Here is a 14,561-nt window from a genome sequence, read left to right as displayed (position 1 = left end):
GGGAATAGCGTGATCCCGGGAGGCGGAGTTTGCAGTGAGCCAAGATCGCACCAATGCACTCCAACCTGGGTGACAGAGTGAGACTCCATCTCAAAAAATAAATAAATAAATAAATAAAGTAAGTATAGCCTTTCCAGCCCCAGCCCCGGACCCTACAGCCGCGGAGATGTTCATGCCTAAGAAGAAGCAGATTGCCATTTGTGAACTCCTTTTTAAGGAGGGAGTTATGGTGGCCAAGAAGGATGTCCACATGCCTAAATACCCGGAGCTGGCAGACAAGAATGTGCCCAACCTTCATGTCATAAAGGCCATGCAGTCTCTCCGAGGCTACATGAAGGAACAGTTTGCCTGAAGACATTTCTACTGGTACCTTACCAATGAGGGCATCCAGTATCTCCGTGATTACCTTCATCTGCCCCAGAGACTGTGCCTGCCACCCTACGCTGCAGCCGTCCAGAGACTGGCAGGCCTCGGCCTAAAGGTCTGGAGGGTGAGCGACCTGCAAGCCTCACAAAAGGGGAAGTTGACAGAGATACCTACAGACGGAGTGCTCTGCCCCCTGGTGCCGACAAAAAAGTCGAGGTTGGGGCTGGGTCAGCAACCGAATTCCAGTTTAAAGGCAGATTTGGTCATGAACATGGTCAGACACCTCAGTAAAAATGGAGAGGATTATTTTGCATTGAATAAACTTACAGAAAAAAAAAAAGAAGTATATACAATTGACAGATATTTTTAAAGAATTTAATATTAATGAAATACCGAAGCACAAAAGAATATATAATATTAACTATCTTATCCAAAGCACTATTACTTCTGTTAAAAAATCCCAGGTAAGTATGTCATCTTCTGAACATATACAATGAATAATCTCAAAGGCTATTTTCTACTCCCAATGGTTGCCTACTCTAGATCACTAACAGAACTTGCACTAAACAAATACCTCTGCTGCAGATCTCTGTCTGCCTTGCCTCTGGGATCTTAATCCACATGGAATATACTATTACTCTAGCCAAGAAAAAAATAAGTCTTTCGTTTTAAGGGTTTTTTTGTTTGTTTTACCTTTTGCTATATATTTTTTTACTAGGTTAATGGGCAAAAGCATAAATATTTGCCATTAACTGTATTTTAAATTTCATTGCATCATTTCACATAATTTGAATTGTTTCATTAGGGTTTAAAAGGTAATAATAAAACTCACTTCTCACATACTAGAATTAAATTTTTTTTTTTTTTTTTTTTTTTTTTGAGACAGTGTCTCTCTCTGTCGCCTAATCTGCAGTGGCATGATCACAGCGCACCATAACCTCAAATTCTGGACTCAAGCAATCCTTCTACGTCAGCCTCCCAAGTGGCTGGGACTACAGGTGCAAGCCACAGCCAGCTAATATTTATTTTGCTTTGTTGAGATGGGGGTCTTACCATGTTGCTCAGGTTGATTTCAAACTCCTGGCCTCAAGTGATCCTCCCACTTTGGCCTCCCAAAGTGTCGGGATTATAAGCATGAGCCACAATGTTTGGCCCAATATTTTAAAATAAAACAAATACAACAACTAGGATTCCTATCTTTATACTACAGAATTGAAATAGAAAATCTGAAAATCTGAAGCCGTTGCTCACTATCAATAGCCATGGAGAGTTCATCCTTATTATTTAAATTAGTCTTACTGTCAGAAAGGCACTTATTAGCCAATCTGTTAAACAGCGTGAGGTTACTACGGATTCAAGACAGACCAGTGTTGTAATACCGTGACCCAATCTCTAATTTTATAGGTGAGGTAACTGAGGTGAGACAGGTTATGCAACATACTCAAGATGACCACACCCTGAAATCACCAGATGCAGACTCTATTCCAGATGTTTTGTTCCCAGTCTCCAATGTGTTCAATTATATCATGCTGCCCTCTAAATTCACTACTGTGGAACAACTGATTTAGCCGGGCTAGAACATGTGAATTATTCTACATTAATGAACTTCCCAGATCCCTGTAGCTTAACTCTTTAAATACCAGTACTTTTTAAAGTTATCCATTCTTTTGCTAGAAACCTCTCTAAAGTGAAAAAGTACAACTCTAGATTCCTTGGGTATTCCGGTGAACTGGCTCTGACATCCCTAATTATTTGCTTAAATACCAGGTCATGTGCCTTATGAATACATTCCTGTTATGCTACTTGTCTTCCTTGTGTTTTATTTTCGTTTGTTGGTTGTAGAGATGAGGTCTCACTATATTGCCTAGGCTGGAATCAAACTCCTGGGCTCAAGTGATCCCCTTTCTCAGGCCTCCTGAGCAGCTGGGACTACAGGCATGTGCTACAATGCCTGGCTTGTCTTCCTTGTGTTAATTTAGACCCCTCAGTGAACTCCCCATCATATTTGTGTTTCTTCAATACCTTCTTTATTTGGGGGAGAATGAAGAAAACAAAGGCAATATGGTAGAGTCGTGGTAGATGTTGATGGATTTTAAATGGCAGAGAAAAAATGAATTATTTATTTTCCAGACTTTTAAAACATCATTTCTACCAGCTACAGTACTATTTAGAGCCAACTTAGTTGCACAGACCTTTGGCCTCCACATTAAAAGGTCTAGGTTTCATTGCACATGCCATACTTTGAGGTTAGTCTTCATCTTGAACTTGGATATCAAATTCACTTTGAATGCTTTTATTTCCTAAGATATAATGGCATGGTTTCATATGTTATGTTTTGGACAGATCGAGTTTTAAAAATGCAATTATTTTTCCTTTCATGCCTCTTGTAATGTTTTGAACAAACTTGAATGATGAGAGAGAATAAAAGAGATAGCAGTAAAAAAATTTAAAAATAAAAAAGCAAAGGTCTAGGTTTCTTCACTTTTTTTGAGTTTCTACTATCATTTCTTGCTGGTATCTATGTGTTATTACCAACTAATTTCCCTACCTTCAATATCCTATTCAGTTTATTTAAGCTTATAAAAACATAGCAAAAAAAAAATATTAAAGAAACACCAAATGAAGATTTGAGGATCTCTCCTATTACCAGATATATCAGCTATGTGGGGTCTTTTTGTTTGTTTGTTTTTGTTTGCTTCTGAGTTGTTGATAGTTCTGGTTTCTGGGTAACTGACCTGTAGAAAAGTTTGCAAAACTTACGAGATACTGTATTTCTCTTTAGGTCTATTCTATGTGAATTCATATACAATGTCCTTAAAATAAAGTGTTTACAATCAGCTTAGGGGCCCAAACTGAGCCAAAGTAAACCTCTGACACTCTAAATCAGTGCTTCTCAAACTTTAATGTAAATGTAAATCACCTAAAAATCTTGTGAAAAATGAAGATTGTGATCCACTAAGTCTGAGGGTGGGCCCAAAATTCTGATTTGCCATCAGATGATGCCAAATCTGCTGGCCCCCATACTACACCTTTAGTAGCAAGGATCTAGAACACACCCCTCTTTTTTTCTCTCCTGTTTCTAAATTCTCTCATTCCTTTGCTTTTTCCTTTTCTTGCATTACCATTTTTCTTGCTTTAAGTCTGTCACTAGTAATCACAGTAACTACTTTAATAGTAATCATAGTAACTACTTAGCCCTGCAGATAGTCCTTAAACCTATGAAGGTTCCTCAATCTATAACGTAAGCTATAAAAAAAAAAATCAGTGCAGGGGCCGGCCACAGTGGCTCATGCCTGTAATCCCAGCACTTTGGGAGGTTGAGGCGGGCAGATCACCTGAGGTTGGGAGTTCAAGACCAGCCTGGCCAACATGATGAAACCCCATCTCTACTAAAAATACAAAAATTAGCCAGGTGTGGTTGCGGGCACCTGTAATCCCAGCTACTTGGGAGGCTGAGGTTGGAGAATCACTTAAACCCAGGAGGCGGAGGTTGCAATGACTGGAGATCATACCATTGCACTCCAGCCTGGGTGACAAGAGTGAAACTCCGTCTCAAAAAAGAAAAAAAAATTAGTGCATAAAGGTCATAAAACTACAATATTGTCATAAACCTTTTCTAAATGTGACCAAAAATAATATAGTCAATAGAGATGACATTTTTTTAGGATGTATTGTTATTTTCATATATTTCTTAGCAATTAAATATTTTCCTTAGAATATAGTTCAAGTCGGGTGCAGTGGCTCACACCTGTAATCCCAGCACTTTGGGAGGCCGAGGCGGGTGGATCACGAGGTCAGGAGATCAAGACCATCCTGGCTAACACAGTGAAACCCCATCTCTACTAAAAATACAAAAAATTAGCTAGGCATGGTGGCAGGTGCCTGTGGTCCCAGCTACTGGGGAGGCTGAGGCAGGAGAATGGCGTGAACCTGGGAAGTGGAGCTTGCAGTGAGCCAAGATCATGCCACTGCACTCGAGCCTGGGTGACAGAGCAAGACTCTGTCTCAAAAAAATAAATAAATAAAAATAAGGAATACAGTTCAAAAAAACTTATGATGCCATGTTTCTTAATAGGAAATCAAAACCATTTGGTCATGTTAAGATTCCAATGAACTGAACTGCTAATTATGAACAGAATGATGGTATTTGTACTAATCTTTATAAACTGTTAATGATATCTTTTTTTTTGGCCTACTCTAAACTTACAAGAAAATCTGCTACCAAGGATATCTAATCCTCAAAAGATGAGCCTTTTTTTTTTTTTTTTTTGAGGCAGGGTCTCTCTCTGTTACTCAGGCTGGAGTGCAGTGGCAAGATCATGGCTCAATGCAGCCTCAACTTCCCAGGCTCAGGTGATCCTCCCACCTCAGCCTCCTAAGTAGCTGGGATGTAGCCTGTAGGCATGTGCCACCACACCTGGCTAATTTTTGTTTGTTAGTTTGTTTGTTTGTAGAGACTGGGTTTTGCCATGTTGCCCAGGCTGGTCTCAAACTCCTGGGCTCAAGCAATCTGCCCACCTCAGCCTCCCAAAATGCTGGGATTACAGGCATGAGCTATCACACCCAGCCAAGAGATCAGCTTTCTAATGAACTAATTGGAACTATACAGGCCTTACCATCCTATACAATTTTCACTTATAGTTGTATTATACCAGATTCTATCAAACGGTTCATAACTCTCATGGGAATTGCTAGACTTAGAATGAGTTCTTTAATATAATAAATGTTAGCATTTGTAACATAGACTCTAAGATCTTAATGTGCCTAATCAACAAGCAGTAGTCTCATTTTACAGTGGGGAAACCTGAAGCACATCCAGATTACACAACCGAGTGAACATAATGGAAACAATGCGTAGCTTCTAACTTTAAAACCATCTTATAGTCATTATACACTATAGGTTGAACATTGCTAAACTTTCTTTAGGCACAGGAATGAATTTTTTAAATCAAAATTATATCAAATAGCTGGCTTCTCAGCAACACTTAGAAATATGGTTTCTGTATCACATTAGTCTCTTGACAATACAGTGAGCTACAGCGTAAGTGGAATCCACTTCTGTGGTGTAGCTTTCACACAAGGAAATTGAAGCAGATAATTCCATTCCATCGAACCAGACAACAGTGCATTCTAGTGGTCAAAGGACAGCATACTCTGAAATGTCTTCGGGACTCTGGACTAAAACTGAAACATCTAAAATCTAGAAGCTAAGAAGGAAATTTTACAAATATGACTTCTTGCAGATTTAAAGAAAATTTGCATTCAAGATTAAAATAAAGATGTAAAAAAAGAAATTACCCAAAAGCTCCAGTCACCACTCCAATTATGTAAATTTGGCCCCTGTTTTTTAACTACCACATTACTCTCTTCTACAGTTGGACTAAGATTGTCCTCTACATCTTCCTGTAACTCGGTGGCATGGCTTGAATCCCCTTCATTCATCACCTGGAAACAAATATCAAACCATGTAAATTATTTATTGAGAAATGACCATTTTAAAAAGAAAAAAGTTAATGTTCACAACATATACATTAATTTTAAAAGGGCAATATTTAAATGTTTAGAAGACAGTAATAAATATGTTTTTGCTTCAATATTTCATATAGTTATATATTTACTTTATTTTTTATTATTATTTTCTTTAGAGACAGGGTCTCACTCTTTCACCCAGACTGGAGTATAGTGGCCCAATCATAGCCCACTGCAGCTTTGAACTCCTGGGCCAAAGCAATCCTCCTTCCTCAGCCTCTTGAGTAGTTGGCACTACAGATGCACACCATTATGTCCAGCTTTTTTTTTTTTTTTTTTTTTTTTTTGTAGAAGCGAGGTCTCACTATGTTGCCCAGAGTGACCTCAAACTCTTAGGCTCAAGCAATCCTCCTGCCTCAGCCTCCCAAAATACTGGGATTATAGGCATGAGCCACCTCACCCAGCCAAATTCATACATTTATACATGAAACAAAGATTTTCCAACTACTATTATGTGCTAGATAGCTTGGTTGGCACTAGGGATACAAAGATGAATAAAACAAATTCCTCAGTCTCCAGAAGTGCACAGTCTGCTAGAGGAATAATAAATCATAAAAATACAATGTAATGGGAGTGTCCGTTTGTACAACTATTTTGGAGAACAATTTGCAAAGCCCAGTAGGAAAGAAGATAGACATACACTGCAATGCAGCAATTTAATATACAGAGTCAAGAATGTTTGTTAATACTACAAAAGTGGAAATAATCCCACTGTCCATCAATAGAAAAATTAGTAAATAAGGTCTGATTTATACAAACAATGGAGTTTAAACAAATGAATACGATGTGTCAGCTGTGCGAGGTCTGTAATCCAATACTTTGAGATCACTTGAGGTCAGGAGTTCAAGACCAGCCTGGCCAACATAATGAAACCCTGTCTCTGCTAAAAAATACAAAAAATTAGCCAGGCATGGTGGCCTATAGTCCCAGCTACTCAGAAGCTGAGGCAGGAGAATTGCTTGAACCCGGCAGGAGAAGGTTGTAGTGTGTTGAGATCACACCACTGCACACCAGCCTGGGTGACAGAGCCAGACTCTATCTCAAAAAAATATTGGCTCATCGGGTAACTGCTCAAGTAAGAGCACTCATCAGGGAGTTAAAAAAAGAAAAAAGAGAATATGGAGTAGGGGAGTAAGGAGGAGTAGTCATAAAAGCATATGGGCCAGGCACAGTGACTCATGCCTATAATCCCAGCACTTTGGGAGGCCGAGGCACGAGGATCTCTTGAGCCCAGGAGTTTGAGACCAGCCTGGGCAACATAGTGAGACCCTGCCTCTACAAAAAAATATCAAAAAATTTGCCAGGCATGGTGGCATGTGCCTATGGCCCCAGCTGTTCAGAAGGCTGAGGTGGGAGGATTGCCTGAGCCTGGGAGGTCAAGACTGCAGTAAGCCATGATCACGCTACCGCGCTCCAGCCTGGCCGGCAAAGCAAAACCCTGTCTCAAACAAACAACAACAACAACAAAAAGAAACAGCGTATGGTGAACCAGGATCCTGAAATACCTCTGCTGCTGCTGCTGCTGCTGCTGCTCCACTTAAGCTTGAGGTTCTTTTATTTTATTTCATTTTATTTTATTTTATTTTATTTTATTTTATTTCATTTTATTTTATTTTATTTTTGAGACAGAGTCTCGCTCTGTCACCCAGGCTCAAGTGCAGTGGCACTATCTCAGCTCGCTGCAACCTCTACCTCCCAGGTTCAAGCGATTTTCCTGCCTCAGCCTCCCGAGTAGCTGGGATTACAAGCATATACCATCTCACCCGGCTAATTTTTATATTTTTAATAGAGATGGGGTTTCACCATGTTGGCCAGGCTGGTCACAAACTCCTGATGTCACGTGGTCAGCCCGCCTCAGCCTCCCAAAGTGCTAGGATTACAGGCATGAGCCACTGCACCTGGCCAAACTTGAGGTTCTTAAACCCTATAAATAACCATTGCCATGGGGGAAGCCCCTAACCATGATGCTACTGATTTGAGTCTCTCTGGAGAAAGACATTCGTAAACCTGAGAGAGTAGATAGGACCTCCTCCACCTGAAGTATATCCAGTAACCTCCAGAAAGAGAGGGAGAAACCAACAAACCTGGATAGAAGGGAAGGAAACATACAACAGCAAAAGAAACAAAACAAAACAAAAAGACAAAACTGAAACTGAAGTCCATAAATTGATCTAATAAAACATACAGAATTTATTAAAATAATTTATATAATAAAAGATAAAAGACTGGCTTTTGTGCCTCTACAACATAGGTTCTAAGTTAACTTCAACATCTGCTAAAATGCAGCAATTGGCAAATCTTCATGGCTTAATCAATATTGGGTCTCAAATTACAGTTATAACTAGAGTTCCCACTAAATTTAAACAAGGTATCCCCTACAATCTTAGGAGTTATTCAACATAAAATAGACAACAAATAGGTATGCCTCACTTTAACCATCAGAACTATTCCTTTGCCTAAATACTCCATTGATCGTGGTATACACTGCCCTAAAATATCCTATTGTGGCCATGGACACTCTGTCCCAATTAGTAATAAACTAAATTTAAATCAAGTCTTTAGAGCTTACAAATTGGCTTTCAAAGAAGTGGGACCACAGGCTGGGTATGCTGGCTCGCACGTATAATCCCAACACTTTGGGAGACTGAGGCAGGGGGATCACTTGAGGCCAAGAGTATGGAGAACAAGCTGGGCAATATAGCAAGCACCCCACTCTACAAAATGTTTAAAGATTAGTCTGGCATAGTGGCACACACATGTAGTCCTAGCTACTTGGGAGGTTGAGGTGGGAGGATTGCCTGAGTCCAAGAGTTGGAGATCACAGTAAGTTGTGACTGCACCATTGTACTCCAGCCCAGGTGACAGAGCAAGACTCTGTCTCAAAACAAACAAAACAGTGAGACCCTGTGGACCGCCTCTCTCAATGCCCAGTTAAAATTATACAATCCAATATAAAACAAAACAGGGCCTTCAAGGACTGAAACTTGTTATGTAAGACCTACTTCAGCTGGGCATGGTGGCTCACACTGGTAATCCCAGCACTTTGGGAGGTCAAGCTGGGCGGATCACAAGGTCAGAAGTTCGAGACCAGCCTGACCAACATGGTTAAACCCCGTCTCTACTAAAAAAAAATACAAAAATTAGCCAGGTGTGGTGGTACGTGCCTGTAATCCCAGCTACTTGGGAGGCTGAGGCAGGAGAATTGCTTGAACCCAGGCGGTGGAGGTTGCAGTGAGGGGAGATCGTGCCACTACACTCCAGCCTGGGCAACAGAGCGAGACTCCATCTCACCAAAAACAAAAACAAAAACAAAAACAAAACACCTACTTTGTGAGAAAGTTAATTATCCCTACTGCTTCTCCATTTAACAGCCCAATTTGGCCTGTTAAACTTGGTAAGAATGAATGGTGCCTCGTGGTTCATTACCACATCCTCCACGATGTCATTTTACACAGGAAGGCCCCTATACCCAATATTATTGAAATTACTGACTATCCAGTCCACAACTAGTAAATATTTTGCTGTGATAGATTTGGCTAATATGTTCTGTTCAGTGTCTCTTTCAACACCTCCTCAGCCATAGTTGAGCCATACGCAACCTTTACAGGAAAAATCTTAATTGCACCAAATTTTCCCCAGGAGCACAAGTATAACATTCCATTGATGACATCCTCCTCTGAGGACAGTCTTTTGACATACTCACAAAGGAGCTCACAAAAGGAGGATGGGCCATTGCGCCACACATAGTGTAAGGCCTACCACCTTGGTTAAATTTCTGAAAATTATTTGGTCTCTGTCACCCAGGCTGGAGTGCAATGACACAAACAGGGGTTACTGCAGTCTCAACCTCCTGTGCTCAAGTGATCTTCCTATCTCAGCCTCCCAAATAGCTAGGACTACAGGTGCCACACAACCATGCCTGGTTAATTTTTCTTTCTTTTTTTTTTTTTTTTTTTTTTTGTAGATACAGGGTCTTGCTATATTGCCCAGGCTAGTCTCAAATTCCTGTCCTCAAGCGATACTTCTTTCTGCCTTGACCTCCCAAAGTGCTAGAAGTACAGGCATGAGCCACTGCACTGGGCCACAATGGCTTACTTAAAGTCAAATTCAAATTCAAATGGTTCATGTCAGTCATCAAACATCAAGGGTGAATTATCACGGGTCTCAGTCTACTTTGTTTGCCTCACCCCTCCCTCTTCCTCTTCTGTACCTCATCTGGGTAAGCTGATAGGAAAGTCTGAGTGCCCCTTCCTTCATCTTGGGTGGGAAGGTCAAGCAATCCCCTGTCTGCATACTAGACCTCTCACCCTGGCCCCACTCCCTAACCCTAACCAGAAAAAAAGACATGGAGCCAGTTTTTTCCTGAGGCTCTCTTAAGCCATTTTGGTGCTGCTTGAGAGACCTGCCTTGCTCTCCCCAGAGACCTTAATTATGTAAGTAAAAGATTTTTTCAGGGCCAGGAGCGGTGGTGGCTCAAGCCTGTAATCCCAGCACTTTTGGAGGCCGAGGCGGACGGTTCACGAGGTCAGGAGATCGAGACCATCCTGGCTAACACGGTGAAACTCCGTCTCTACTAAAAACACAAAAAATTAGCCGGGCGTGGTGGTGGGCGCCACTAGTCCCAGATACTGGGGAGGCTGAGGCAGGAGAATGGCGTGAACCCGGGAAGCAGAGCTTGCAGTGAGCCGGAGTGAGCTCGTCTGCACTCCAACCTCATGGTGTGCGTGTGGCATCATCAGCTTCTACACCTGAATCAAATTTGGGGTGGGGGTCCATTCTGGCTTTCTGGGGTGGCTACAATAGATTCCTGTGTCTCTGACTTATTACCCGTGTGGTCCTTAGCAAAGTCAATCTCTGTACATCTGTTCCTTAACTCTACAATAGAGGAAATAATTTTATCTCTAGTCTAGACAATAAGCTTATTGAGAGCAGGGATCATGTCTGTGTTAATCACCATCTAATCCCGAACACCCAGTGCCAGGGACATAATTGAATCAGTGACTGACTGGGTTCGTGGATATCCAGCTTCACTATTTCATAGTAATGTTTTTCCAATCAAGTGAAATAACACACTCATTCACTTGTTCATTCAACAATTATTTGTGTACCTCCACCAATCTGTAAACCACAATGCTCTTCAGAAGATACAGCACTGACCGCAGTTCTCTAAAAGTAAAATATATACACACAAACCAATGTAGCAGGAGGTGTTCAGAAACGCAGGCGCCGCTCCAACAAAAGCGGGGTTTCATCCTGAATATTAATAAGAACGCTTTCCATTTTGTCAAGTAAGGTAGTAAACAAATGACAAAACTAGACTAGTTGAAATCAAAAACCTGGCTGACAGCGCAGTGATTTAAACTATCCGGACCCTTGTAACAGGGCTGAGGATGAAAAGAAGGGGACGAGGCTGGGAAAACGTGACACTGGGTCAGAATCACGACCATGGGGCCTGACCCAAGCGGCCTGGGACTGAGACAGCCGCACTAGGACATTTCGGGATCAAATTCAAGCCCTCAACGCCCCCAGGGAAGCAGATGTCCCCACCACCGCCCGTAGGGAAAGGGCGCTCAGAGGCACTGGAAACCGTTTCCTCCGTAAAACTTTCCATATTACTCCCAAGAGCACGAAGAAAAGGGAAGGGAGGGATTAAAACTGTAATCTGAGAAGGTTCAAGCAATCACCGTGAGAAAAAGTCGGGTAAAGCCACGGATGGGAACCTACCCCAGCGAGGCCCGCTTACCTGGCGGACAGTCGGAGCGCCCTCCATCGCGGCTCCCTCCGCCGCCGCGGTACCGCCCCGCGCCCCCCTCCGGCGCGCTCCGAGCTACGGACTCCGCGCGCCTTCTCCGCCGGCCCTCCGAGTACTTCCAGCCGCAGCTCCTTGCGCCCTCCGGCGGCCGTGAAGGACTCCTGACGAGGGTGTTACCGGGTTAGCCTGGAGGCTTGTCTTTCTAGGGGTCACAAGGAGCCTTACCTATTCCCAACGACAAACTCCTGTGCCTCCCAGGAAATGGCGTACCCTGCCCCGATGTACGAAAACGTGAATTGCTCAGGAAACTGTTTTTTTTTTTTCTTTTGAGACGGAGTTTCTCTCTTGTTGCTCAGGCTGGATGGAGTGCCAAGGGTAATTGCAACCTCCGCCTCCCAGTTCAAGCGATTCTCCTGCCTCAGCCTCCCGAGTAGCTGTGATTACAGGCGCCTGCTACCACGGCCGGCTAATTTTTGTATTTTTAGTAGAGACGAGGTTTCACCATGTCGGTCAGGCTGGTCTCGAACTCCCTACCTCAGGCAGTCCGCTCGCCTCGGCCTCCCAAAGTGCTGGGATTACAGGCGTGAGCCACCGTGCCAGGCCAGGAAACTCTTGTTCCTTCCAATAAAGGATTGAAGTTACTGATTAACTGCTGTAAGTATTGCAGATTCTTGGTTCTGTAAACTAAAAATAAAATGCTAAGGCCCCCCACAGCCATCTAAATGGACTTCTCCTCTTGGCCAAGAGCATTCCAGATTTAACCTGAAAATCTAGTTCAGGCCATGATGAAAGAGGGGATTGGACGTGCCTTATTAACATCAACACAGACCTTAAGTCTGATAAGAAATATTTATCATCTATTCCCTCGGAAGCCTGCTACTTGGAGGCTGCATCTGCATGATAAAACCTTGGTCTCCACAACCCCTTATTGTAACCCAGACATTCCTTTCTACTGATCATAACTTTTTTTTTTCTTTTGAGACAGGTTCTGGTTCTGTTATCTCAGCTGGAGTGCAGTGGCGCAATCTCTGCTCACTGCAACCTCCACCTCCCAGAGTCAACCAATCCTCACACCTCAGCCTCTCGAGTAGCCGGGACTACTGGCGCGTGCCACCATGCTTAACTACTTGTTTGTTTGTTTGTTGAGACAGGTTTTCGCCATGTTGCCCAGACTGGTCTTGAACTCCTGGACTCAAGCAGTCTGCCCGCTTCGGCCTCCCAAAGTGCTGAGATTACACGTGCAAGCAACAGCTCCCAGTCAATAATAACTCTTTCAATCAATTGCAAATCAGAAAAATTTTAAATGTACCAGTGACCTGAAAGCCCCCACTTCTCCCCCTTGGAGTTGTCTCCCCTTCCAGATTGAAACAATATAAATCTTACATGTATTGATTGATGTATTAGGTCTGCCCAAAATATATAAAAGCAAGCTGTACCCCAACCACCTTGGGCACATGTCACTGGGACTTCCTGAGACTGTGTCACAAGTGCGTCCTTAACCTTGGCAAAATAAATTTTCTAAATTAACTGAGACCTGTCTCAGATATTTGGGGTTCAGCGTTTCCAACCAAACAGCTATAAAAAAGACATTCTAGGCCAGGCACAGTGGCTCACTCCTGTAATTCCAGCACTTTGGGAGACTAAGGTGGGAGGGTTGCTTGTGTCCGGGAGTTCAAGACCAGCCTGGCAGCATAGCGGGGCGCCATCTCCAGAAAAGAGAAAAAGAGAGAGAAAGAGAGAAAGAGAAGAAAGAATGAGAGAAAGAGAGAGAGAGAGAGCGTGGTGGCTTATGCCTGTAATCCCAGCACTTTGGGAGGCTGAGATGGGAGGATCACCTGAGGTCAGGAGTGTGAGACCAGCCTGACCAACATAGTGAAACTCTGTCTCTACTAAAAATACAAAAAGTAGTCGGGCGTGGTGGTGAGCACCTGTAATCCCAGATACTTGGGAGGCTGAGGCAGGAGAATCGCTTGAACCTGGGAAGTGGAGGTTGCAGGGAGCCGGGATTGGGCCATTGCCCTCCAGCCTGGGCAACAAGAGTGAAACTCCATCTCAAATAATAATAATAAATAATAATAATAATTTGTGACTATGTTGCAGGGTGTCTTTATTATTAGAAAACTCACACTAAAATATTTAGGAGTTCCCTGTTATCCATGGGGATGTAAAAAAAAAAAAAATTTAAAGTATTTAGGAGTGAAGTATCCCCATGTCTGCAGCTTGCTTCCAAATGCTTCCATGAAGATGAATACACAGAGAAAACAAAATAGCAAAATGTTAATTACTGGACCTAAGTGGAGGGTATACTACTATTCAGTTATTCTTTTACCGTTTACATGTATTTAAAAATCATAATGTAAAGTTGAAGAGATGGAAAAGAGTTGAATCCAGTTCCACAAAATGTCAGACACTGAGTGTATTTCTTTTTTGTTTTGTTTTGTTTTTGTTTTTGTTTTTTTGAGAGAGTCTTGCTCTGTCACCCAGACTGGAGCACAGTGGCACAATCTTGACTCACTGTAACCTCTGCCTCCTGGGTTTAAGCAATTCTCCTGCCTCAGCCTCCTGAGTAGGTGGGACTACAGGCGCCCACCACCATGCCCGCCTAATTTTTGCATTTTTAGTAGAGATGGGCTTTCACCATGTTGGTCAGGCTGATCTCAAACTCCTGGCCTCAAGTGATCCACCCACCACAACCTCCCAAAGTGCTGGGATTACAGGCATGAGCCACCGCACCCGATGAGCATATTTCTTAAATATCTATGACATACTAAAGAACAAATTACTTAATAAGATAATCAAGAAAAGACAGGTTTCCATCCTCATTCTGCAAAACTTTGCATAAACTGTGTTCTGTCAAACATAAAAAATGTCACAGAACACCAATATTAAGCAAGGCCACTGTATGATCATGACA

General features: G+C 42.5%; 1 protein-coding gene and 1 pseudogene across 1 annotated transcript in view; one reads left to right on the top strand and one right to left on the bottom strand.

Annotated features, from left to right (window-relative positions):
• Positions 1-11,750, bottom strand: part of GRAMD1C (GRAM domain containing 1C) — a 104,707-nt gene extending 92,957 nt beyond the window's left edge. The window contains exons 1-2 of the mRNA XM_023213533.1: positions 11,639-11,750; positions 5,665-5,811 (exon numbers count right to left, since the gene is read on the bottom strand). Of these exons, the coding sequence (XP_023069301.1) occupies positions 5,665-5,811; positions 11,639-11,665 (174 nt within the window). The 5' untranslated portion in view covers positions 11,666-11,750. The remainder of the gene's footprint in view (positions 1-5,664; positions 5,812-11,638) is intronic.
• On the top strand, positions 167-657 carry LOC111543555 (annotated as a pseudogene).
• Positions 11,751-14,561: the final 2,811 nt, after the last annotated feature.

This window comes from Piliocolobus tephrosceles, chromosome 2 (assembly GCF_002776525.5).
Source record: "Piliocolobus tephrosceles isolate RC106 chromosome 2, ASM277652v3, whole genome shotgun sequence".
NCBI lineage: Eukaryota > Metazoa > Chordata > Mammalia > Primates > Cercopithecidae > Piliocolobus > Piliocolobus tephrosceles.
This window is presented reverse-complemented; position numbering and strand designations above follow the sequence as displayed.